At 44.9% G+C, this 26,332-nt stretch overlaps 2 protein-coding genes across 2 annotated transcripts in view; both read right to left on the bottom strand.

Moving 5' to 3' along the window:
• mtcl2 (microtubule crosslinking factor 2) overlaps nt 1-26,332 on the bottom strand; it is a 272,313-nt gene that overhangs the window by 191,470 nt on the left and 54,511 nt on the right. The window lies entirely within an intron of this gene.
• bsna (bassoon presynaptic cytomatrix protein a) overlaps nt 1-26,332 on the bottom strand; it is a gene marked incomplete at its 3' end in the record, with an annotated part of 107,723 nt that overhangs the window by 32,400 nt on the left and 48,991 nt on the right. The window contains 1 exon segment of the mRNA XM_080764534.1: nt 3,369-3,797. Coding sequence (XP_080620660.1) covers nt 3,369-3,797 — 429 coding nt within the window.

Raw genomic sequence — 26,332 nt, 5'->3', positions numbered from 1 at the left:
TTTGAACAATAATCATTGCTCCGTGTTTGAGCACTGTGCCCTCCTGAATCCCTTTCAGCTCTACAGATAATATAAATAAAACAATTCACGTTATCTGTCCTTCAATTGAGAATGTTCTCTACACAAAACTAAAGGAGTGCTCCGCCGAACACATCTCTAGGCTGGGTGACTTCTTCTTCTTCTTATTTATTTTATCCCACAATTTTGTAACCCATTTTTCACAGAGTGCCAATTATTACAGTACCTAAGGTGTAATCCTGGGCGCTACTCTCCCTCTGCCAACCTGGGGAGAGCCCCGAACTGAGCTCATGCTTCCTTCAATGCATGAGGAGCGAGCAGGCTTCTTCTCATCACCTGACAGGGGGGAGTTTCCCCGGTAGGATGTAGCACGTGGAAGGAACACGTTATTCCAACCAGTTCCTTTCCCCTCCATCAGGTGCCCCAGACCAGGGGGAGGCAGATTAGAGACCAGGATTACTGCATGTTTTTTGTGAGGGTGCCTACCCGTGGGGACATGGGGAGAACACAGAAAGGCCCTTTCGCCAACTAACCCCACCTACTGTAGACCAGTAAGACGCGCAAACGCGGGAAGCGAACGCAGCTGAGACCCTGCAGATCATGTCTGTCTGTCTGTCTGTCTGTGTGTCTGTCCCGCTGTTACTGTATATGTGGACCTGGCCCCTTTTGTGCCCATATATGGAGCTGAGTGGACCTGGCCACTTTTGTGCCCATATATGGAGCTGAGTGATTGCTGATGCAACACACTCCATATTTGGATAGCGGGACAGACACACACACAGACAGACAGACAGACAGACACACACACACACACAGACAGACACACAGACAGACAGACAGACAGACAGACAGACAGACAGACATGATCTGCTAGGTCTCATAGTAAATGCTCACTGCGTTCGCAATTATGGGTATGATGACGTGGAGGAGAAAATGCGCCCCCAGTGCCCACAGCGTCCCCGAAGGGAATTGAACACAGGACCTTCTAGCTGTGAAGCAACAGTGCTACCAACTGTGACACTGCATTATTGCTATAAGCACAAAACCCTTTTTTGACCAATATTCAACAAAGTTACTTTGCTACAAAGCTATAAGGCTGTATTTTGCGTGTCTTAAGTACCAGGTCTTATTCCCTATAACTTGAGTAAACTAAAGACCTGGACAATGCTCTTTGGCCACTCAGAATAGCCAAATGGCATTGATCACGCCTCCAGGTCTTTAGTTTACTCAAGTTAGGGAATAAGACCTGGTATATACTTAAGACACGCAAAATACAGCCCTATACTATAGAGTCTAAACTAGGAATAGAAAGTTGAAGCAAGAATCTCAAGACCATGCAGAGCTATCTATGCCACTAGTTCTCTTGAACCCCCACCACCACCAAGGACCCCCATGGGGGTCCCCAGACGGTAAGCAGTGCTCTATGCAGCTTTAACTGAACACAGAGCTCTACTGTGTGGCATTTCACTAGCTCTCAGTCAGCAGTACTTGGAGGTGTAGCCTATTCATAACGTGCACCAACCCCCATTCATGTTTCAAGAAACCATCTATCACAGAGTAAGAAAAGGTCATATTAATTATCTCTCTCTTGCTTTTTATTTGTATCCCCCCCCCCTCTCGCACGCACTTCTACTCCTCTCTTTCTGTTCCCAGGTTACAGTGTGTACTGTGCGCTGTCGCGCTGCCACCTGCAGTCTCAGCACTCTGCAAAGACAGAATCAATGACAAGCTTTCCAAAGAGGAATGGACGTCACACAGTCTGGAAAAAGGAGAATCGTTATTCAACTTGGTCCTATAAATATCCCCTCCGGGTTCCTGAGTATTTGAAATGGAGTCAAAAGAAATCTTTCTGTGACTTGTCATGCCTTTTGTTTTTTGTTGCAGGGGTAAAGGGTAGTCCACTCACTGCTATTCACATTTTCTCTTCTTCACAGAGAAGCAGATAAGGAGAGACACAGCACAGGTGACACACAGGGGAGAAGGTTTTGGTGGGATTTGATGAGGTATACTGTATAGGTATATATTGTTTAAAGGGACATCTGCTGGAAGAAACTGCAGTCACTCAATGTTAATAGTATTGTTTTGTACAAGTAGCCTACATAACAGTAGCACAATTTTAAATTTGCACCCATGGCCAGAATCTTTCAATTATTTGACTAGGGTTTGACTGGATTGCTGAATAATTCATACAATGACCATAATGCTTTGGTGCACTACCCCTCCTTGTGGAACAAAACGACTTCGTTTGTATTTAGTAGTTTACTTTACTTTACTACTTTACGGACAGGTGCGTAGTAGAAGTCAATGCATGAGACAGAAAAAAATAAATCCTGCACCCTGGCTTCATTTACCAAAAATGATGTTTAATGGTGTTTAATACCTGATGAAGGTCAGTGTGACCAAAATGTTGTACTTTAGTTACAACCTTTTGGCTATATAAGTGAAGACACTGCAGGATTTCTTTTTTACTGTCTTTCAAGGATAAAAACGCAATGTGATGAGATGAGATTTTGCAGGAACAAAAAAGCATTTCTGGTGGTTGAACTGCTAAGCCATGGGTTTGAAATTGACTCAAGACCCATATCTAATTTCAATCAACTCCCTTTACTGTCACTCTTCACTCTCTTCACTCTCTTCAATCTAGTGACTGATGAACCACAAATAAATCATCTTGAGAAAGAATGATTCCCTCATTTAGGGTTTCTGCGCTGGTAACCCTCAGGTCTGGTTGTGTGACTGCATAACTGCAAAGCTGAGCAAAGATGGACATGCAAAATGCAACATGCACACTAATCAAGCTTTATTCTAGTGCATTAGCCTGCATATTATTATGAAAGCATCTTGTAAAATGCACAGCAACACTAAATAAAAACTAGATATTAAATTGAACTAAGTAGAAAGTTTGTATAGTATTAGCATTTAATGGCAGCTTACATAAACATTGGAATGTTGTGTACACCTATTATTTATCATAAAGATAACATACCTAGTCTGGATTTTCGGTGGTGAGGTGACCACCGAACTACAACATGACGTCACGAGCCGCGGTGAAGAGCAAACCACCGCCCCAGCCCTTCTCTCTGTTTTTACTCACCACCGCTCAACGTTATTTCAGCTCCGGTGGTCACCTCACCACCGAAAACCTAGACTATGAAAGCCTTTAGAGTACAGGACTGTACTTAACAGTACAGGATTAGGCAACTTCCCATCCTCGAATATGCAAGCAGGAGCAAAATGGCTGCAGTGTGCATTATGGTCAATTTCGCGGGATAGTAGTCTATGGGCAAGCAGGCTAATACTCTGGAAAAAAAGGCCTTTGCAAGGCGTCATTACAGAGAAAAACAACTCACGTCATAATTTCTGGACTTCTTAATCTCTTTGATGGGGGTTATCTGTTCCCCTGTCTTCTGGAACAGTTTGGATTCTTTGGCAGGTGCTTTCTCTAGTTCAGCTCTGGCTTTGTCCTCAGTGGTCTTGGAGGGTTTCTCTGTCTCTGCAGGGGCGCTGGAGGTCGGCACCGATGTGGTCTTGGTGTCCGTCGGTTGTTTGGCTGCCGTTGTGGTTGGAGGTGCTGGTCCTGCCTGGAGTTTGGTCTGAGGTGCCTGTTGGGTAGAGGCTTTGGGGAGAGTGCTCTGCTGATTGGCCGGCGCCTGGTGACGGGGCGAGCCCATTGGCTGGTGCTTGGGGGAAGGGTGAGGGACAGCAAGTGAAGGGTCGTCAGCCAGGCCTCCAGACATCAGCCTCTGTGTCTGACAGTTCAGACAGAGCCATTCTTTCTTCTGAAACAGACAAATAAGACAAGAGACAATGATCAAGGATGTGTCATTACCAGTGTCAGCGAGAAGTCACGTGCACATGTGTGTGCATGTGCGTGCACGTGTGTGTGCATGTGTGCATGTGTATATATATATATATATATTATAGATCTACAAGCTTTGTGGCACATTGTGAGCTTGTAGACCTGTTATTTTTAGTGAAGAGACTTGGTGTACTATAGGCTGAAAATACACCAAATACAGTTTAACTCAAGTCCGTTTGACTAAGAATAGAGGGTCTAAATTCTAAATTCCAAATATTATCAAAGTATTCTGAGGCACCCCTGGACTTGCGTCAAGGCACCCATGGGGTACAGGACACCCACTTAGAGAAGCCCTGGTCTAGTGCCAGCTAGGGCTTCATGCTGTAGGTTCATCTCAGTCAACGGACTGGTGTGCACAGTGTCTAATGTTAGCAGGCCCAGCAAGCATTATAGGAGATGAGGAATCAGCACACACACACACACACACACACACACACACACACACACACACACACACACACACACACACACACACACACACACACACACACACACACACACACACACACACACACACACACACACACACACACACACACACACACACACACACACACACACACACACACACACACACACACACAATCTCTCTGCCTTACACACAAATGCAAACTCACTCACCCAGAGCCCTATTTTGGCCCAGTGAACTGGCGTGACATGCACTGTGGACAGGTGAACTAACAATTTCTCGAGGCACAGTGGTGAGTTTGTTCTTGCCTGCTGTGTGTTTGTTATTTTGGGGACTTGCTGTGCACTGATGTGGGAGGAGTGGAACCGTAGGAGTGGTGTTGTGCAAATCAGCAGAACACTGAATAATTGGTGGGGGCACATGCAGATAGAAATACATATACCTGTCAAATACAGTATAATATGTTATGCTTGTCTGTATCACATTCACATGAGGCCTAACATGAGCCGTATTTAGTTAGTGTAAGTTGTTTTACTGACGCAAACTGAAGTAAATGCTTTTCACTGTCGATAGATTGAATATTCCACATTTTACTCACTGTATAGATTTACTGTCCTTTTATGTATGTAAGACAGATAGATAGATAGGGTGCAATCGGGAACCCATCGGCAAAAAGGAAAAACAGCGCCCTCTGGTGTTTGTTTCCTTTGAATTTGCCTCTGGGGGCAGGCCTCGATAGAATGTGTATAACAGGATGTTGGCCCGGCCCTCAGCCCTCCACTTCCTGTGGTGCGCCTGTGTTTTCATTCCCACTATCAACAATGTATACACGTTCTGAATGGCCCTGCTGACAGATTATGTAGCGTAGCTCAGAATCTGTTCTTGAGAGATTAGATTAGAAGGAGGAAAATACCTTGAGGCACTCCACAGGTTATGGGGATGAAGGGGAAACATGATCAATGTAATGTAAAAACCAACGAATTGTCAGTGTAGAATTATTATAGGATCAATGTTGTTACTATGGGCTTTTACTGGGCAGGGTCTAATCAACTACGGGCGGCCTGTTTGCGGTGCCGTAGATTTGTTTTTAATGACTCTGCACTTCCCACACGAGGACATCAGTGTGCGCGAGAGAGAGAGAGAGAAAGAGAGAGAGAGAGAGAGAGAGAGAGAGAGAGAGAGAGAGAGAGAGAGACAGAGAGAGAGAGAGAGAGAGAGAGAGCAAATGGGGAGGCAGGCGTGCAGGGATTTAAAATATAATAGGCAAATCTAAAAAGAGTTGTGATGAAACTACAGGTGTGAGAGAGAGAGAGAGAGAGAAAGAGAGCCAAGAGGGATGCAGAGAGGTAGTGATGGAAAGAAAGCCAGTGCAAATCAACTGTCGGCTCATATACATCAACATAACAGAGCGGCTTTTTCAATTATTATTATTACTGTGATCAAATGAGTTATTGACGGAGAGCTAAAAGCTTCCAGTCAGGAGCTGCCAGCAAGTTTAATGATTCACTTCAGCTCTAAGTTGTTGATGTTGTTCATTTTCTTTCCGTTGCCGTCTGTCTCACGACAAACACCACATCTCCCTGGTGAAATGTTCACTGAAAAAGTTCCAGTGGTTTGTGTATAAAAACGTATGAGGTGGTGGATTAATGAGCTGCTTGCTGCCAGACACCATTGGTAAAGGAACCCCTAATAAGCGCTTGGACACTCTAAATGCCCTCCCCAGATCTTTACCCCACTGTAAATTTAAGCTCTCCAAAACAAACCCATGCCAAGCCTGAAACATACCCCACGCAATAACACAACCATGGACTCTTCTAGCCATGCAAGATCCATTTCACATCAATCACATGCGTTAATCTGAAATGCCAAATGTATCACACGAAAATAGAGCTTTTTAACACTTATTTAAACAAAATATCACAATACATCCCCTTTAAAATTAGGCTATACTAATAGTAGGCTACCTAACCTTAACTAACAATAATTAACTACAATTCAATGAAACCTCCCCAAATCAGAGATTAAACTTGACCGTGGCTAACCTGAACCAGCTGCAAGCTAACAGTACAATATTCGGTAACCATGTGATGATGTGATTGGCCCCAAACAATCAAATGGAGTCTTGTGCGTGCGTGCGTGTTATGCACGCATGTTGTATGCATAGTGTGTGGGTTTATGTAAGTTATGACCCGATACAGCTTCCCTATCTCTGCCACTTAACCCAGCCAGCAGCATTAATGGAATCCATACAAGAACTCTCCACTTGTCCCATGATGCACCAGTCCTCTTTCTTCTTCCTCCTCCTCCTCCTCTTTGAAGTGGTCTGTCTGTCCTCGTAATGTGCGCTGTGCATTCACCCACTCCCTAGGAGCTGTCTTTCTCTCTCTGCCCTGTTTAAATCTGTTTTATGTTGATTAGCACTAGCAGGCATTCAGGCTCTCTCTTTCTCCAGTTATTTTTTTCATCTGCCATTTCAGTCTATTATATTTGTATGTTTCTCCTTTAATGATGAATTGGTGTTCGGACTTAAAACCCTCCATTTAGTCATCACCCACACGCCCCCACACCCCCCTCTCTCTCAGTGATGAAAAAATATTCCAAAATAATAATCATAAACATAATAATAATCTCAGTAGATCATGGACACTCTATTTCTCCCTATCTTTTTTTGCCCTTCCTCTCTTCTAATCTCCTCTTACATCTATTATTAGCTGTCTAACTGTCTTTGTCTCTCTCTCTGTCTCTTTTTCCCTCGTGTTGTTTTAACCTTGGACTCCATACTCTCTCATCTCGTGTGACTCACAAAACTCAAATGTGTGAACCTCATTTCTGACATCATCAATAGTACGAGCAGTCAGTGCTATGGAGTGCAGGGGGTCAGTTCTGCAGTGGCCATGCAATTATGTGGGTAATAACATTTCCCTGTGAACGCACGTTCACACAGCATTATTACAGTACACACACGCACACACACACACACGCATGCCCGCACACGCACGCACATACTCACACACGCACGCACGCATGCATGCACGCACGCACACATGCGCGCGCACACACACACACACACACACACACACACACACACACACACACACACACACACACACACACACACACACACACACACACACACTGCGATATCTTCGTCCCCGCCTGGCAGAGATAATACAGATGGTGGCACATTAATATTGTCAAACAGGAGGTTACCCCAGATGACACCAGGCAGGGTAGAGTTTTCTCAATGGAAGAATAGAGAGACCAGCTCACCACTGCAGATGTGCTATACTTACAGTATGTTGCATTAACATACTATAGGTTGGTTAAAATAAAACATTATTAATTATATGATGTCACTGTAGCTCTAATTCAACTCTTGAACTCTTCATCTCTTTTGCGATTTTTAAATCCAGATTAAAAACACATGTTCTCACTGGCCTTTAAAACAAACTAATGCCCCACAGCATGGAGTAGGCCTATAAGTGCCTGGATTTGCAACTTGTTCTTTTGAAAAGCTTGTGCTTTATAAATAAAATTGACTTTACCTGACTTGACCTGAACATTATGACATCAGTGATATCTTCATGTGTCACATAGGCTTTACACACGTCATTTATAATTAGACAGAAATGCAAGCCACTCTTTCTCAACATCTTGTCCGAATGTCCGGGAACCATGCACCATGGGGTCCAACCCTATAAACTCTGAATTTATTTTATTTTCATTTTTTTAAATCTTTGGGGCCCAAATGTACAGCACACTGTAAAGTTTTGTGAGACCAGAGGCAGGTATATAAAACATAAGCCCACTGCATGTGGGGGATGTCAAAAGCAGAGACATGGTGGATTTGAAATACAAATAGAACCCAGGGCATTGTATATATACACAAAAATCCTCACAAAAACACGATATTTCTCTGGTAGCAGAATTACTGATCAGAATTGATCCCATATATGCCTACTCCGTCCACGTCCTTCCCCTCCTCTCTTCTCCTCTCTTTGAGTGGTGCAACCTAGGGTGCAGCCACTCCAATGCCCAGCCTTGTCCGTCCACGTGTCTTGGTGTCTTGGTGTCCCTATGTATGTTCAGGGTACCAACAGGGGGCGCTGTTGCACCACTCACTTCAGAACAGTAACACTGTAGGAGCTATCCATGGTGCTGAAGTGTGTAACACTGTGTAGGAGCTATCCATGGTGCTAAAGTGTGTAACACTGTGTAGGAGCTATCCATGGTGCTGAAGTGTGTAACACTGGGTAGGAGCTATCCATGGTGCTGAAGTGTGTAACACTGTGTAGGAGCTATCCATGGTGTTGAAGTGTGCAACAGTGAAGGAGCTATCCATGGTGCTTAAGTGTGTAACACTGTGTAGGAGCTATCCATGGTGCTGAAGTGTGTAACACTGTGTAGGAGCTATCCATGGTGCTGAAGTGTGTAACACTGTAGGAGCTATCCATGGTGTTGAAGTGTGTAACAGTGTAGGAGCTATCCATGGTGCTGAAGTGTGTAACACTGTGTAGGAGCTATCCATGGTGCTGAAGTGTGTAACAGTGTAGGAGCTATCCATGGTGCTGAAGTGTGTAACACTGTGTAGGAGCTATCCATGGTGCTGAAGTGTGTAACAGCGTAGGAGCTATCCATGGTGCTGAAGTGTGTAACACTGTAGGGAGTATCCATGGTGTTGAAGTGTGTAACAGTGTAGGAGCTATCCATGGTGCTGAAGTGTGTAACACTGTAAGAGCTATCCATGGTGCTGAAGTGTGTAACACTGTAGGAGCTATCCATGGTGTTGAAGTGTGTAACAATGTAGGAGCTATCCATGGTGCTGAAGTGTGTAACACTGTGTAGGAGCTATCCAAGGTGCTGAAGTGCAGTGCTCACATTACATTTCTATACGTATGTATAGAAATCCATCACTCCCTATGTCTCTTCCTCTACAACACCCCCGTCCCCCCGTCTCTCTCTCTCTCTCTCTCTCTCTGACAGTAAAGGCTATTTTTACCCAGAATGTCATTGTTCCACTTCAGTGCACACTTCCTCAGCACTGGCTGCAGCTTTAGGCAGCATTCTCTCTCACTCTCTCTCTCTATCTAGCACACACACACACACACACACACACACACACACACACACACACACACCGTAAAATGGCGGAACCCTGTCTAACCAGAAAGAAAACAGAGGAGAGAAGAAAGGATATCCCACTGGCTAAGACAAGAAAGAGACATACAGTACAATGAATGACTCCACATGTATATGTCCAGTCAGTGTACGGTTTGTTCAGAGTAGTGTAGTTCTGTGTTTATCACATGTTCAGTGTTCACAGTGTGTAGTGGCGGTAAAAGTACTCAAAGTTTTCAAATGTATTAAAAATCTTTTGAAAATAGCTAAGTAGTTATTTTCAAATGGCTGAAAGATACAGTATATAATGTAACACCTGGGATTGGAACTCTGCATGGTCTCCCGTGTGAAACCAAAAGGATATTTGACCCTATGGACCAGAGGAGATATTAGACCCTATGGACCAGAGGAGTTATTAGACCCTATGGACCAGGGGATATATTAGACCCTATGGACCAGGGGAGATATTAGACCCTATGGACCAGAGGAGATATTAGACCCTATGGACCAGGCCCTGGTCCATAGGGTCTAATATCTCCCCTGGTCACCAGGGGAGATATTAGACCCTATGGACCAGAGGAGTTATTAGACCCTATGGACCAGGGGAGATATTAGACCCTATGGACCAGGGGAGATATTAGACCCTATGGACCAGAGGAGTTATTAGACCCTATGGACCAGGGGAGATATTAGACCCTATGGACCAGAGGAGTTATTAGACCCTATGGACCAGGGGAGATATTAGACCCTATGGACCAGAGGAGATATTAGACCCTATGGACCAGGGGAGATATTAGACCCTATGGACCAGAGGAGATATTAGACCCTATGGACCAGGGGAGATATTAGACCCTATGGACCAGAGGAGATATTAGACCCTATGGACCAGGGGAGATATTAGACCCTATGGACCAGAGGAGATATTAGACCCTATGGACCAGGGGAGATATTAGACTTTTGAGGCCATCAGGCAGAGGCTCTAAGCCACTCTGCTACAGATATAGGGCTGAAGTGGTTAATGTATGTTTTGTGATAATAATCTACATTTCTGGGCCATGGCTCAGTGGTCCAAGCACCTTGGCTGGTAATCCAGTCTGGCAGTGTGCCGCGGGTTCGACGCCCGATCCCGACGGCCTTTACTGCATGTCTTCCCCCCATCTCTCTCCCCATTTCCTGTCAGCCTACATAAAAAAATTAAAATTAAAGGCGAAAGCCACAAAAAAACATTAAGAAAATAATAATAATAATAATGAAAATCTACAGTTAGTTGTAGTGGAGTAGAAGTAAAAGTATTGGAAATGTACTTAGTTACTTTACACCACTGGTGCACAGTGTTTGTTCAGAGCAGTGTAGTGCTGTGTTAATCTACACCACTGGTGCACAGTGTTTGTTCAGAGCAGTGTAGTGCTGTGTTAATCTACACCACTGGTGCACAGTGTTTGTTCAGAGCAGTGTAGTGCTGTGTTAATCTACACCACTGGTGCACAGTGTTTGTTCAGAGCAGTGTAGTGCTGTGTTAATCTACACCACTGGTGCACAGTGTTTGTTCAGAGCAGTGTAGTGCTGTGTTAATCTACACCACTGGTGCACAGTGTTTGTTCAGAGCAGTGTAGTGCTGTGTTAATCTACACCACTGGTGCACAGTGTTTGTTCAGAGCAGTGTAGTGCTGTGTTAATCTACACCACTGGTGCACAGTGTTTGTTCAGAGCAGTGTAGTGCTGTGTTAATCTTGTATAAGTACCAGGTGGCTGTCTCTTCATCATGTGCCAAAGCTAAATACTGCGGTTAACCATAAACACGCGCACACACGCAGGCACGCACGCACGCACACTACAGTCATTAGTCAGACAAAAACCTGTGCTGCGGGTTAAAAATCACCCATGGCTTCTGTGAGGTTAATGTTAGGTTAGTTTATTTATTTTGTCTTACATTCTCTTTTCCTGTCTCCTCAGCTGAATCCCCACCTCAGTCCAAGCTCACTCTCTCTCTCTGTCTCTCTCTCTCTCTCTCTCTCTCTGTCTCTCTCTCTCTCTGTCTCTCTCTCTCTCTCTCTCTTTCTCTCTCTCTCTCTCTGCATCTCAGCCTTGTCTTTACAATTCCTGAGTTTCAGCTATAAGTGAAAACGTGATGGACCGTGTCACGTTTTTCACATGAAACTCAGTCCTCAAGCATTCACTGTGATTGTGCTATGCCTCTGTATAGTACCTCCTCCCTCTTTCTCTGAGCTGCCCGTCTTGTGTATTATGCTGACAGCAGCAGTTATAAGCTGGATGGAGGAGAGAGAGAGAGAGAGAGAGAGAGAGAGAGAGAGAGAGAGATCGGAATGAGGCAGACAGAGTGTTTGTGTGCGTGCATGTGTGTGACTTTATTATAATCACAGTGGCATTTAGGGGATGAAAGCAAAAGTCCTGTTAATAAGTTCATGCTATAGCCTGCGCTCACGCACGCATGCACGCGCGCACGCACGCACGCACGCACTCTCTCACACACACACACACACACACACACACACACACACACACACACACACACACACACACACACACACACACACACACACACACACACACACACACACTTCACACAGTTAGTGCATGTGATACAAGTACCTAGGGAGTTGTCTGTAGGAGAGAAGTGACATTTTCATGACAAAAAGGCACTAATTCCGTTTCACGCTCACATGCACACAGTTACTGATACAATATCCCAGACAGAGAGAGAGAGAGAGAGAGAGAGAGAGAGAGAGAGAGAGAGAGAGAGAGAGAGAGAGAGAGAGAGAGAATAGGGGGGGGGGGGTGAGGAAGAGACAGGGAGTGATGGAAGGAGAGAGGCAGGGGAGAGTTGGAGTTGAATAACTAGGTGTATAGAAATGTAATGTGAACGGAAATGAATAAGACAAACGTGAAGAGAATGACATACTGTAGATTGGAGCTGAATGAAATTGAAAAAAGAGGAGAGGATAGGAGGGGAAGGAGGGGAAGGGAGTAGGCATATGGGAGCAATTCTGACAATAACTGTAGTAGGTAGGGACAAAGATGGAGGTACAGTTCAGAGAAATACAGAGGAAATAAGTAGAACTATTTCTGGAAATATTATTGCTGCTGCTACGACTAAGAATGAAGAAAACATACACCTTTAAAGAGGGGGCTATGGAAAGATAGAAGGGGGAAATGCCATCAATCACCATCTCTACAGTTGGACACGCACTGGGAGCTGCTCAATAAAACCACAGTCTCTACTGCTGTAGTACACTGTATGTAGCAGCTGTTAAGGGTAATGGGGAGTAGGTATTGTACAGGTAAGACACAGCTAAAAGCATATGTTCACTGAAACCAGTGCTACAGTAGACTATGCTAACTCCAGTAACAAAGCATATGTTCACTGAAACCAATGCAAACCATGCAGTACTACCATGGGGTTGAACATTTAAATCCCCTCATCCTTCCTCCCCCTCTTTCTTTTCTATACCCTTGCATCCTTCCCCTTCTCTCTTTCTCTTCCTAAACAGTATACAATCCTCAGTGTTCATTTATCCATTTGTGACTGAGAGTTTCCAAATGCCGTGTTTTGAAGAATCTGCTTTGATCATTTTTACCAGAACAAAATAAGCTCTCTGCGTGTGTGTGTGTGTGTGTGTGTGTGCGTATGTGCGTACGTGGGGGTGTGAGGGTGTCTCTCTCTGTGTGAGTGTGTGTGTGTGTGTGTGTGTGTGTGTGTGTGCGCGCGCACGCGTGCGTGTGTTTGTTTAGTGTATGCATGCAGCGTGACTGCGTGCATGTCTTTGACTATATGCTTTAAGGTGTGCCCATGTTCAGGCTCGTGTGCATGAAAAGTGAGAGTGCGTCAGTGTCGGCAGTGTGCGTGTTATGCTGTCACCTCATTCTCTCTCTCTCTCTCTCTCCCCACACGTATTTCCTGTCTCTCTACACTGCACCTAACCACAGAAACCCCAAATGACAAACCACTTGTCAAAGCTGGCCTGCCCACTCTCCTATAAGCAGCTCCCTGTAGGCGGACCACATTAACATGCTGTACAGTGAGCTGTGGTGACGATGACACATAGCTAAAACAAAGGTTGTTTCTCACCAGGCACTCAACAATGCATAATCTGCATCGTGATTTCAATTAGTCAATTTTTTCTCTGGTTTCACTAGTATCGGCATGCATGCAGGTTAACAGTATATTACATGTGAAACAATTAGAAACAAGGATTTCTGATTCAGAGTCAGAATTCCGATCAGAATTCTGTATAAGAATAAAAATTCTGATTGGCTGTGGCTGTTGAATTCCTCCGCAATTACTTTGCTTTGACCGCACTCTTCAACAAACAAAATTGCCCATGTTTGCGAGTGGATAGCTGGATATTTAATGTAGAGCGAAAACAAAAGCGTCACTAGTAGAGGAGCCCTGAGGGACTCCGCTCAACAACGTATGGAGGTTCAAGTGGGAGACGGCTGGGATACCACGGCTGGGATTGTCACATTTTCTCTCCCCCTCAGTCTGTGACTCCATCATGGCCACTCCCACATTCATTTCCACCACACTGCAGTCCCATTTACACACCTGTCTTCAACTCCCTCGTCAGCCCACCTGTGAACACTTTGCCAATCAACCTGCTCCTATAAAACTGGACTCTTCACAAACTCTCAATGTCAGTTCATAGTTTGTTGTCATGACTCATGGTTGCTTGTCCCTGGATTCCTGTTTTGACTACTTTGTCATTTTTCAATTGCCTGATTCCTGCCTACTACTTCAGTGTAAGATCTGCCATATTCTTAATACTTAAATACTATTCTTGTTTGTTGTTGTTACTCTGCACTTGGGTTCGACTGTCTACATCCACGACAGGGATACCACGGCTGGGATACCACCCCACGGCTGGGATACCACCCCACGGCTGGGACACCACGGCTGGGATACCACGGCTGGGATACCACCCCACGGCTGGGACACCACGGCTGGGACACCACGGCTGGGATACCACGGCTGGGATACCACCCCACGGCTGGGATACCACGGCTGGGATACCACCCCACGGCTGGGACACCACGGCTGGGATACCACGGCTGGGATACCACCCCACGGCTGGGATACCACGGCTGGGATACCACCCCACGGCTGGGATACCACGGCTGGGATACCACCCCACGGCTGGGACACCACGGCTGGGATACCACGGCTGGGATACCACCCCACGGCTGGGACACCACGGCTGGGATACCACGGCTGGGATACCACCCCACGGCTGGGATACCACCCCACGGCTGGGACACCACGGCTGGGATGCCACGGGCCATGAGGCCAGGAATCCCAGAGTAGAGTACTTGGACAGGTACAGGTATGGCATTGAACCAGGTGTTTCAGCACATACTGTAAATCTAACAAAGCTTCTCTGGCAGATGCAAGTGACTACTAAGCCACTCATCATCAAGAAAGAAATTCTGGACTGAAAACTGTCCAGGGAACTTGGCTCCGGTCCTCAATGATGTTCTCCTTGTTCGAGGCCTTGGTACTCTACACAAAATGCACAGTTGTCAATGTCTTCCGATAACACGAGCAGATGTGGTTGAGGTAATGTTTGCCACATAATAGAAAACCGAAGTCTGACATAATAACTGCTGCTGTAAAAATAGCATAGGGTGACAATAGCATCGTGGCATAATAAGAACTGTGATCCAAAAATACGATTTCACTCATGGATAGGAAACATCAACTGATGGTGATAAAATAAATCAATTGTCCCCAAACACAGACTTTATCAAATGTATCATGAACGAGACAGAGTCACATACCTGTCAGAATGGGCTGATTTGTTTTATATGACAACGATTCTAGATGACCCTAACATGAATGAGTACCACAGCTTTCTCTAGAGGATAGTTGTTAATGATGGATTGTTTGCTTGCTTATTTCCACTGTGGTCCAGAAAGAAATAATCCTCATATAAATACATTTACAATAATAAGGCGAAATACTGGACAATTAGGTATCTTTGCTATTTAGAAAGAACAACATGGGTACTGTAAATTGAACCTGCTATACAACTCAATTCATTGATGGTTCTAATTACTGCAGGTATACTCGCTCAGCTATTACTTGTACTCAGAGAGGGATGCAGTTCTGTGTGGATTCCATCCCTATAGAGTCGTTTATATTAACATATCAAAGTGACACTTCGAGGCACATGCACTGCGATCTGATTCAAAGTGACATGGGCACAGTGGGCAGGTTCATGGATCTAGCTCAAGGACATATACTTCAACATGAATATGTCTGTTAAAGAAATTTAAACTGTGACCTTTCCGTTTCAGTACAGCTGCCCTGAATGCCTGGTGTCACCCAAGTCCATGGTCCCTGCTGTGCAGAGGCAGACTAGCGGCAAGGCATGCTGTGTTTGTGTTTGACCAACATGACTGGCATAAGAGCTGTCTATAATAGGCTTACTGTCTCACTGGGACACGCACGGTGCGTGCGTGCATGTGTCCATATGTGTGTGTAAGGGATCAGAGGGGTCCAACAATACGCTGGCAGACAGCCAGTAGCTGTGCCAGAGCAGTAAAGAGCTCTAGGTCTGTCTATCTACACACTGACTGGACTCAGGCAACATTATAAAATCCTTAATGTTCACAGGGGCCTATCCCAGACTAAACACACAGACACAGGGGCCTATCCCAGACTAAACAACACAGACACAGGGGCCTATCCCAGGCTAAAATACAATACAATCAAAGGAAACTAACTCTGAGTGACTTAGTGTCACGGTCTGTGTGACAGGTGTCTCCACCTGTGTCCTCTTAGTCCCCCAGCCAATCCCTGTCTTGATTTTGAGTTTTGTTTCACCTGTGCCTAGTTAGTCTGTGTCTATTTATTCAGTTCCCTTGCTAGTTCGTCACTTTATGTCATGAGTATCCTGCTCCTTGTGTTTCTATGTCTATGATTATCTCCTAGTGTATTCCTGGTATTTGAAGTTCCTTGTATTGACCGTGTTTTGGAATAAAAACCCTTGGATTGAAGTCCACTGCCTGCACCTATCTGTCTGCACTTGGGTCCTAAATCTCCTGCCTTTGCACTGTGACACTTAGATCATTAAGTAAATAATTACTGTACATGAAAGGACAAGAACTAAAATATATACTACCATACAAAGCTACATTTGTATGGAAGAGTTTAGACACAGCTTTGTCAGATAACAGAAGATTCAGAATAATTAACATTGTCTAAATTCTAAGGCCACCACTGCTCACATGACAAGTGACAACCTAACCTTGTCCTGCCCTATTTTGTCTTATCATGTTCTGTCTTGCCTTACATTATACATTTGGTTTCCTTAGCATTTGTTTCTACAATAAACAAGTCATATCATGCACATTGCCGTCTTAACTTTCAAATTTTAGCTAAGCTTTCTTGTTTTCATGTCATTTGTACTACAGTACTACATGTACAAGAACAATAGGGGTGCACCAGTTAATCAAAGTGAGCCCAGCAATGTGGTACTGCATTGTCACTGGGCATTATTACACTTGAACATGAGCAAAACGTTTGAAGTTTGTTTGCACTACAAAGGATGGGGGGGTTTAGAGAGAGAGAGAGAGAGAGAGAGAGAGAGAGAGAGAGAGAGAGAGAGAGAGAGGAGGGGTGGGACGACGACGACGAGAGAATCAGAGCGAGGGAAAATGTCAGATGGATGGAGGGAAACCAAGAGAGTGAAAAGATAATGCTGCTAGCCAACAAGAAAGAGAGATGAGGATGAGGATGAGGATGAGTGTGTGTGTGTGTGTGTGTGTGTGTACACACGTGTGTGTGTTTGTGTGTGTGTGTGTGTGTGTGTAGTACGTTATATATGTGTGTGCTCTCAGTGTGATGCAGTGTAAGGTGAATTTGGGAGTCAAACACTGTACAAATATTTCCCTGCAGGTGACGCACGCACGCACGCACACACGCAGGCGCACACACACACACACACACACACACACACACACACACACACACACACACACACACACACACACACACACACACACACACACACACACAGCCTTGACATCCAATCACATCCCTCCGTGGGAGAGCGCTAACACTGGGCCATGGAAGCTTCCATCTGCACAGACAGAGAGAGGGGTGTTCAGACAAATCATCACCTTCTCTGGTTTTCTCCCTTCTATACTATCTTTCTCTCTCTCTCTGCATTATGGTCTAAGCATTAGCATAACGGCCCATATTTTCTTTTACAAAGAATCCCCCTCCTCTCTTTGCAGAGGGTGTGTGCATTCCCGTATCTGCCTCTGAACACGTGTGCATTGAGTGTCTGTGTATGAGTGCATTTAATTGTGTGTGCGTGTTGTACTGTTTGTGTGCAACGTATATATGTGTGTGCGTGTGTGTAAGTCCTTAAACACAGCCATACTTAAAGGGACACTTCACCCTTTTTGCCAAAAAATATATGTTAATGACGTTTAGGAGCTTTAGAACACTTTCCTGGGGGTCTATATGTGTGTAATATGTGGTTTTAGATATTTTAGATTGTAGCAGTGAGCCCAGTGTCTCTGATGTCATGGACACTGGGCTCACTTACTTCCTGGACTACATGTTGTCTCAGTAGGACAGCCCTCCCCCTATCCACAAGGAGGAGCAGTGCACCAAAGTATTATGGGAATTGTAGTCCAGGAAGGAAGTGAGCCCAGTGTCAATTACATCAGAGACACTGGGCTCACTGCTACAATCTAAAATATCTAAAACCACATATTACACACATAAAGACCCCCAGGAAAGTGTTCTAAAGCTTCTGAACGTCATTAACATATATTTTTTTGCAAAAAGGGTGAAGTGTCCCTTTAATGTGTTATCGTTTGTGCGTAATGCCTGTGTGCGCATGCGTGTGAGTGTGTGTGAGAGGAAGCATGTTTTGCTTGAATGTATGTCCATATTTTTTGTCTATGTCAGAGCTTGACCAGAGGAGGTTGCAACAAATTCATTAAGTCTAACTCAGTGGCTCCTCTTGAATATCTTGAAAGTGCTCGCAGCACCATCTGATTCCAACCACTTAACCCATTTTGGGCGGGAACCCCTTTTGGTGTTTTAAACATTATGTTATAATTTAGCTTTTGAAAAACAGCAGATCTACAAGCTCAGTGGGCCCTGGCCCACATGGGTTGAGATTGAGAATCACTGGCCTAATTCGTGCTTCTTTGCACGATTACATTTGTTTACGCGAAAACAAATGATATTCAATGGAAGCGTGTGCTGCTAAGAATGCATGAGGCTCTAGACGTGCCTCTCTGTAGGGGTTATGTGTCATGAATGGACGGTGGACGCCATGACACGCTGTCTGTCACTGTATGCCTATCACACACACATTGATTAGGTGTCAGGTATACATACAGTGTAATAGATATTAGCTGTGTGCTTTGACAATAAAAAGCGATGACAGCTAGCACGTCCACAGTGCAGTTCACTATGTGATGTGATCTTATTTGAAATTCGATTCGTGACAATTTATTGACTTCCCCATTCACGTCATTTAATTTAGTTGAGTTTAATTCAATTTAGGTCCTATACTAAAACACAGCATATACAAGCATCCCACCAGACTGACTGGATGTCACCCGACCCCAGACAACCATGCAGAGGCATGCTGGTTACAAAATCGATAACCCATACACGCCTGTTAATATAATCGATGGAAAGAAAATGAGAAGGGACTTGGAGACATAGCGAGAGAAAGGAGGGAGGGAGGGAGGGAGGAAGATACCCGGGCACCATTTCACCGTGAGGAAATGAAAGAACTGCGGTCCAGACAGAGGTCTCTCCTCTGCTTGTTTTGACTCATTTAGAATGTCGCTTCAAAACAGAAGGGGGTCACGCACGCCACAGCGTAGTGGCTAGAGATGCAGTGTCTGGTAAATCAGAAGGTCACCCGTTCAGCCAATAAAACATGGCCAAGTGTCCCTGAGAAAAACCCTTAACCCCTAACTGCTCACCCTCCAGTGCTCATCATGAGCATCTCAGCGGCCTGTGTCAGCTGGGTGAAGCCGACACTCAATCTCGACCCAATTTTATGAATATCCGTAAAAACTAGGCCAAGGGTCAACGGTCAAATGAAGATGGAGAGGCTGGAGAAAGGGAATTGAATTGAGGTAGGGGGGGGAGAGAAAAAAGAAGAAAGAGATTATGGCATAGAAGGAGAGGGTATGTATGTGTCTGTGTCATTGGTGGTTTATTCACTTGTTTCGGCAGCTATACTGGGGCTCCAGGACCATGTGTGTGTGCTTCACTTCCTCCACACCTCCTATTCAGTTGTCACAGCCAGTGTTGCCATGTCTGCTTATTATAAGCGACCTTTGGCTTGTTTTTCTGTAAAGTCGCTTGTAAATAATTGGTAGTTGCTGGTTGTGTTTTTTTTGGGCTAATGTGCGGTTGTATAGTTGCTTATTTGGGCTTGCTTCCTAATGTTGTTTAAACCATGTGGTTCCCACATTTCTTCACGTCATTAAGGAATCCCAGATTAATATGCATGCAATTGTCCATGGACATCCATCTGAAAATATTTTGTGCCCATACAAGATTTGTGTTGTTAGTAAAATATTTTCATTTATTCTCAATATTTTTTGAAAATAACAGATATACAACCTCACAACGTGTCGCTGTGAGCTTGTAAATCTGCTATTTTCAAAAAGCCAATGTAAAGTGGTAAAAAATGTGTGCTTGTTTTCATAGACCTGGCCGCTTGTTGTTTCTCTTGCAAATTCTGGCAACACAGCAGCAATAGCAAGAGGAAGAGGAAGTTATGCACTCACACAACGCAAAGGCTTATGGGACAGTGTGGATAGTGGATATAGTTATTATTATGTTATAGTAGTAGTATTGATTTCATTATATAATTTAATTTCATTATATGATTTTGTATATAATAATATCGATATAATCTATGTAATAAGATAATATTACAATGTACCTTAACTCTGATGAAGGGCGCACTGCTGATTGTAATTTATTTTTGTCAAAATGAGTATATGTGCATCAACAGGGCAGCCAGAGATGCTCATATCTTTGACCCTGATCTCACTAAATGTGCTTCGACTGCAAATGTAATGACCCCAATCACAACTTTTGGGAATGTAATCCCAAACCAATGTCAGTTGAAGCTTGCCAGTCAAAGCTAAACTCTATACTTGGAACGTGGGGCAGAGGGGTGAGAGGGGGGAATAGGAGGTGAGGGGCAGAGGGGTGAGAGGGGGGAATAGGAGGTGAGGGGCAGAGGGGGGAATAGGAGGTGAGGGGCAGAGGGGTGAGAGGGGGGAATAGGAGGTGAGGGGCAGAGGGGTGAGAGGGGGGAATAGGAGGTGAGGGGCAGAGGGGGGAATAGGAGGTGAGGGGCAGAGGGGTGAGAGGGGGGGAATAGGAGGTGAGGGGCAGAGGGGTGAGAGGGGGGGAATAGGAGGTGGTGGCAGAGGGGTGAGAGGGGGGGAATAGGAGGTGGGGGCTATGGTGGGGGGATGGGGACTGGAGGGCAGTCACGTGTTCAACACAACAACTGTCCCATACAGTAAGATGCTTATGTAATGCATGTACAATAATGTGTCTCTCTCACGCGCTTCACGCACGCACGCATACACACATACACACACACACACACACACACACACACGTGCTGAGACTCACACTCTACACAGATAAGATCAACCTACTTTATGGCTGACACAATACAGTATATAAAGTAGAGAGAGATTAAAAGGATCAAGTTGGACAGACAGACAGACAGACAGACAGACAGACAGACAGACAGACGCTGGGGGCCAGTTGTGTCTGTGACGCCCGTTTGCCACGGCGGTAGAATGATTTCATATCGGTAGTCAGCAGATATCCGAGTCAGCAGAATTGGACTTCGTGCTGCTTGGCACAACCAGTAACTCACTCAGGGGTGCCTGCCTTATTGTACTGTACATTGTTTGCATACATGTCAACCTATAGGGCGCCGTAACGTACGCATCCTATCTGGGTCACGTTTAATTTCCCAATTCTGAATCCCCCCCACTGGTTTAATATCGTGTCAAATAAGAGCTGTGTTCCAAAAAGAAACAAATGATCCTGGCGGGTTGACTCTTTGATGATACTGTATGGATATGATTTATTTTGAAGCATCTGATGGCGAGAACAACATTTGGTAACCAAATGGACCCTTATTGTGACCGCAGGTCGCAGTTAACTATAAATCATGCATTTCCCGTCAGTTGGTCACGCCCCATGTCAGTTGGTCACGCCCCCATATATGGTCATACCTTGTGACATCACGTGATGTCATCAATATAGGAGATCCCTGATGTCAATATTGGCTAGCAACTCTACAACTCACCTCAAACCTCAAACCCTTAGATCTCCATATATGGAGCTGACCTGTTCTTACAGTCCATATGTTGATCCTTAACCATCCATCCTTCGATATCTCCCTTTTGACTGATACCTGTCCATTTAAACTCAGACGGGACCTACCTGGGCAACATTACATTTGTTGATCTGACCCCCCCCTTGCCAAAACACCAGCGCTCGCCCAGCAGTTCGCTGTCACCCAGGTGGAAGAGTGCACACGAGGTCGCTTCTCGCCGTCAGACGTCTTACTGGTAGATCTTTAGGGTTGTGTATCTATAGATACCTTGCATGATGCAACTCCAAATGTGGACAAGAAATTTTAAATAATTACTACGTAAATGTTTTATTTTTTATGAAAACTTTAACTTAACCATTTTTATTAGGAAGAAAACCCGGACTGGAGCAAAAGTTAAATTATTGCAAAAAATCTGTTAAGAAGTCTACACATTTAGAGAATGTAGAATTGTCATTTTGATCGTTTGCTTGTTATCTCTCCTATAATAGTACCAACATCAACACAGCATGGAATTGTTGACAAAATCATATCCAACAATGACAACAAAAATATTCTACATTTTGGGTCTGATAGGGCAAATCTCATCAAATGGTCCGTGGCTCAAATGCCGAATACACAATGGAACTGATATGAAAAGTGTTGAAAACCATGATGAAGGGGATTCCCTGCATGGTGTGAAACTGGTGACAGACGCATGGTCAGATCAAGCCCCGACCCGTCAGTGTATGAAGTGAGAGTGAGGATGAAAACAGACCAGGAGAGTGTAGAGTAGAGTAGAGTAGAGTAGAAGTGAATCTCTGTGTGATCATGTGGAGACAAGAGTTATATTCCTGCAGCGCTGAATTCTGATGAGTTCCACATTCGCACACCGGCGCTCGATAGCTATACGGTATGCTTTACTGCTATTGACAAGAGACACGCTAATAGCACTGCAAAACACACACACACACACACGCACGCACACACACACACAGCTCTTCCTTGGTATCCCTAGGGACCACTCAAGGTTAAAGGCAGCGCTCAACCTTATGGGAAATTTAGTGCCGTACTCCACTGTGCAGCGCACGCACGCACGCACGCACGCACGCACGCACACACACACACACACACACACACACACACACACACACACACACACACACACACACACACACACACACACACACACACACACACACACACACACACACACACACACACACACACACACACACACACACACACACACACACACACACACACACACACACACACACACACACACACACACACACACACACACACACACACACACAGACAGACAGACAGACAGACAGACAGACACACACACACACACACACACACACACACACACACACACACACACACACACACACACACACACACACACACACACATCACAGTCCCTGTATTGATCCTTATCTGAGAGCTTTGATTGGCCATAGAGAGGTGGGCGGACTCTACACCAATTGGCCCCCGAGTGGCCTGAGTGATATTTGATGGTGGAAATGTTCAGAGTGCCTTTTGATTGGGTGGAGTATGGAGGACGGTATATGATACTTGCTTTATGACCAGGAGCAGTGAGATGTATGTGGGTGCCTGTGTGCAGCATATGTGTGAACATGTGTGTAAGTGTGTGTGTGTGTGTGTGTGTGTGCGTGTGTGTGTGTGCATGCATGCATGCTCATGCTCTATGGATGTATTGAGAACATCAATTCACTGGAAGCTCCCTGTACTGCTATCTATATATACTCCCCCCCCCTCTCTCTCTCTCTCTCTCTCTCCTTTTCATTATCCCATCTGTTTTCACCACTTGCCATGCGATTACGTTGCGTTGCGTTACACTCCTCTCCCTCCCCCAGTGTCAGCCCCCCCTCCCCCCAATAGTCTATAGCACTACAGTATGTGGCCACTGGACTTGTGGAATGTGGTCTCTGGACCTTAGTTTAGCACTCTGTGCATTGGGCCACGTGCAATAAGGGCTACGTGCAATACGGACAGATCATGTTTTTCTTCTTCCTTCTCTTATCATTATTTATATTATTTATTTAAATAACTACTGTTACTACTGTACTACTGTAATTGATGTATCCTCCTTGCTGACTGTTTGCACTATTGGTGAGATGCGAAAATACTTTTCGCTGTGCTGTACTTGTACTGTACATTGACAATAAATGTAATCTCATCATCTCATGATGTGATGTGCAGGTACACACAGCGTCATATGATCTGCCCATGCATGGATCAGGAAAACAATACTTCCGCTATAACCGCTATATATATACGCTGGCAGCCCACGGACAGAAGTCTTCAGTAGTAGTCTATCTATACAGTTCCACTTGGGGAAAATGTGTGACAGCTCAGCCTCAGTGTATGAAGTTAAACTCCAACAGCATGTGCCATCGTTTCTCACGTTGTTCTTCAGAACCACTGACAGTTATCGTACTGGCATAGGAGCAGACTGTCAACACGCAGACAGACAATAGACATCAAAGAGGAGAAATGGATACTATAAATCAGGCTTTAAAACCTCTGTTTTTGTTCTCCACTAGTAGCCTATATCATTGCTCACAGAGGAGTGTCTGTTTATGTAAATCAGTCCTTTGTTGAATAGGAAGCACTATCGCTTTGTTTCCACCTGAATTAATAAAAGCCAAATATGATTGACTGTACACTATCCTGTTAGAATATATTATGTGAGTCCGGTATGTACTCGCACACATTCCTTTACTCTGAGAGAGAGTAAACATTGTAAACATTTACGATTTCTTTTACATACTGCCAATACAGTATGCAACATTTAACACCAGAGATGCATGCAGTCTTCATACATAGACCCTAAATGATGAAGAGTTGGTAACCAAATGGACCCTTTTAGATCTTTAGCCTAACTCTTGAGAGCGTAAAATGAAACCAAATGGACCCGTGCTCTCAAGAGTTAAATTCTGCATTACTTCATTTACAAGAAGTCCACACAATTGTAAGACGTGGAAGAATTCTCATTTTGATCAATGTTTGCCTGTTATCTCTCCTAATGGTACCAACACCAATAGCCTACAGCAATGGAAATGTGGGCCAAATCATATCCAACGACAACAACCTATTCAAATACTGTAATACTTGAACCTCTTGATATATTTGCACAATGTGGGTAGGATAATAATTTTTTGTATAACTGTATTTTTTGTACTATGAACTGTGTGTGTGTGTGTGTGTGTGTGTGTGTGTGTGTGTGTGTGTGTGTGTGTGTGTGTGTGTGTGTGTGTGTGTGTGTAATGTATAACACTGTCTCTTAGTGCCCAAGACACATTTCTCCTCAGAGACAATAAAGGCTAATTGAATTGAATTGAAATGTTGGTGTCTGAGAGGCATAATCTCATCAAATGGTGGTCCGTGGCTCAAATATGAAAAGGGTTGAAAACCACTGGCCTAGACTGATCAAATCAGCACCATGGACAGAGAACCTACTATACACCTGCAGTAACCACAAGCCGCCTGCAGGGGGACATTCAGGATTTTACTATGAGAACAATTGCATGGTGAATAACACAGTCCAACTACATCGGTTAAAGGGGACAAACTAAATGAGTGTGCTTACTTTGTTATAGATATGAAGGATCTGTGAACTATTTTTTTACAAGGTAAAGTAATGTCATCAAACCAATTCAATTTGAATTGAAGTGAAGTTAGTGAACTGAATGGAGAGGATTGAGTGTATGGCAGAGAGAGAGAGAGAGAGAGAGAGAGAGAGAGAGAGAGAGAGAGAGAGAGATGTGTGTGTGTGTGTGTGTGTGTGTGTGTGTGTGTGTGTGTGTGTGGGGGGGTACATACAAAGAGGGGCAGGAGGGAAGGAACATACGAGGGATGCAGAAGAGAACCTGCAGTGAAGGCAAAGAGCATAGAGAAAAGAGAGAGCTGCAGAATACAGACCACTGGAGCACTGGTTACAGCTGGATTTTTCTAGTTCCCCCCTCTCTCTCTCTCTCTGTCTCTCTCTCTCTCTCTCTTTTACTCTCTCGCTGTCTCACACATACAGACAGACATGGACTTGCATGCATTCAAACGCACGCATGCACGCACGCACACCATTCTCATTGTTTCTCTCCTTTCCTTTCAGTTCAGTCGTCCCTCTCTGTCTCATGCTGTAGTTCTAACATCAAGGGTTCTCATCTCTTCCTATAAGTCCGTTTCCCTCTCTTTTCTCCAGTGACAAAAATCCTACACATCTCTCTCCTCAGCCCCCCCCCCCCCCCCCCCCTCTCCCTCTACCTGTGTGATGGTACACTCCAGCCCCCCCCACCCCCCTCTCCCTCTCCCTGTGTGATGGTACACTCCAGCCCCCCCCACCCCCCTCTCCCTGTGTGATGGTACGCTCCAGCCCCCCCCCACCCCCCCTCTCCCTGTGTGATGGTACACTCCAGCCCCCCCCACCCCCCTCTCCCTGTGTGATGGTAGGCTCCAGCCCCCCCCACCCCCCCTCTCCCTGTGTGATGGTACGCTCCAGCCCCCCCCACCCCCCCCTCTCCCTGTGTGATGGTACGCTCCAGC

The sequence above is a fragment of the Protomyctophum bolini genome, assembly GCF_963924005.1.
Source record: "Protomyctophum bolini genome assembly, chromosome: 5".
Classification (NCBI taxonomy): Eukaryota; Metazoa; Chordata; class Actinopteri; order Myctophiformes; family Myctophidae; genus Protomyctophum; species Protomyctophum bolini.
Note: the sequence above shows the minus strand (reverse complement) of the source record. Positions and strands in the feature narration are given on the sequence as shown.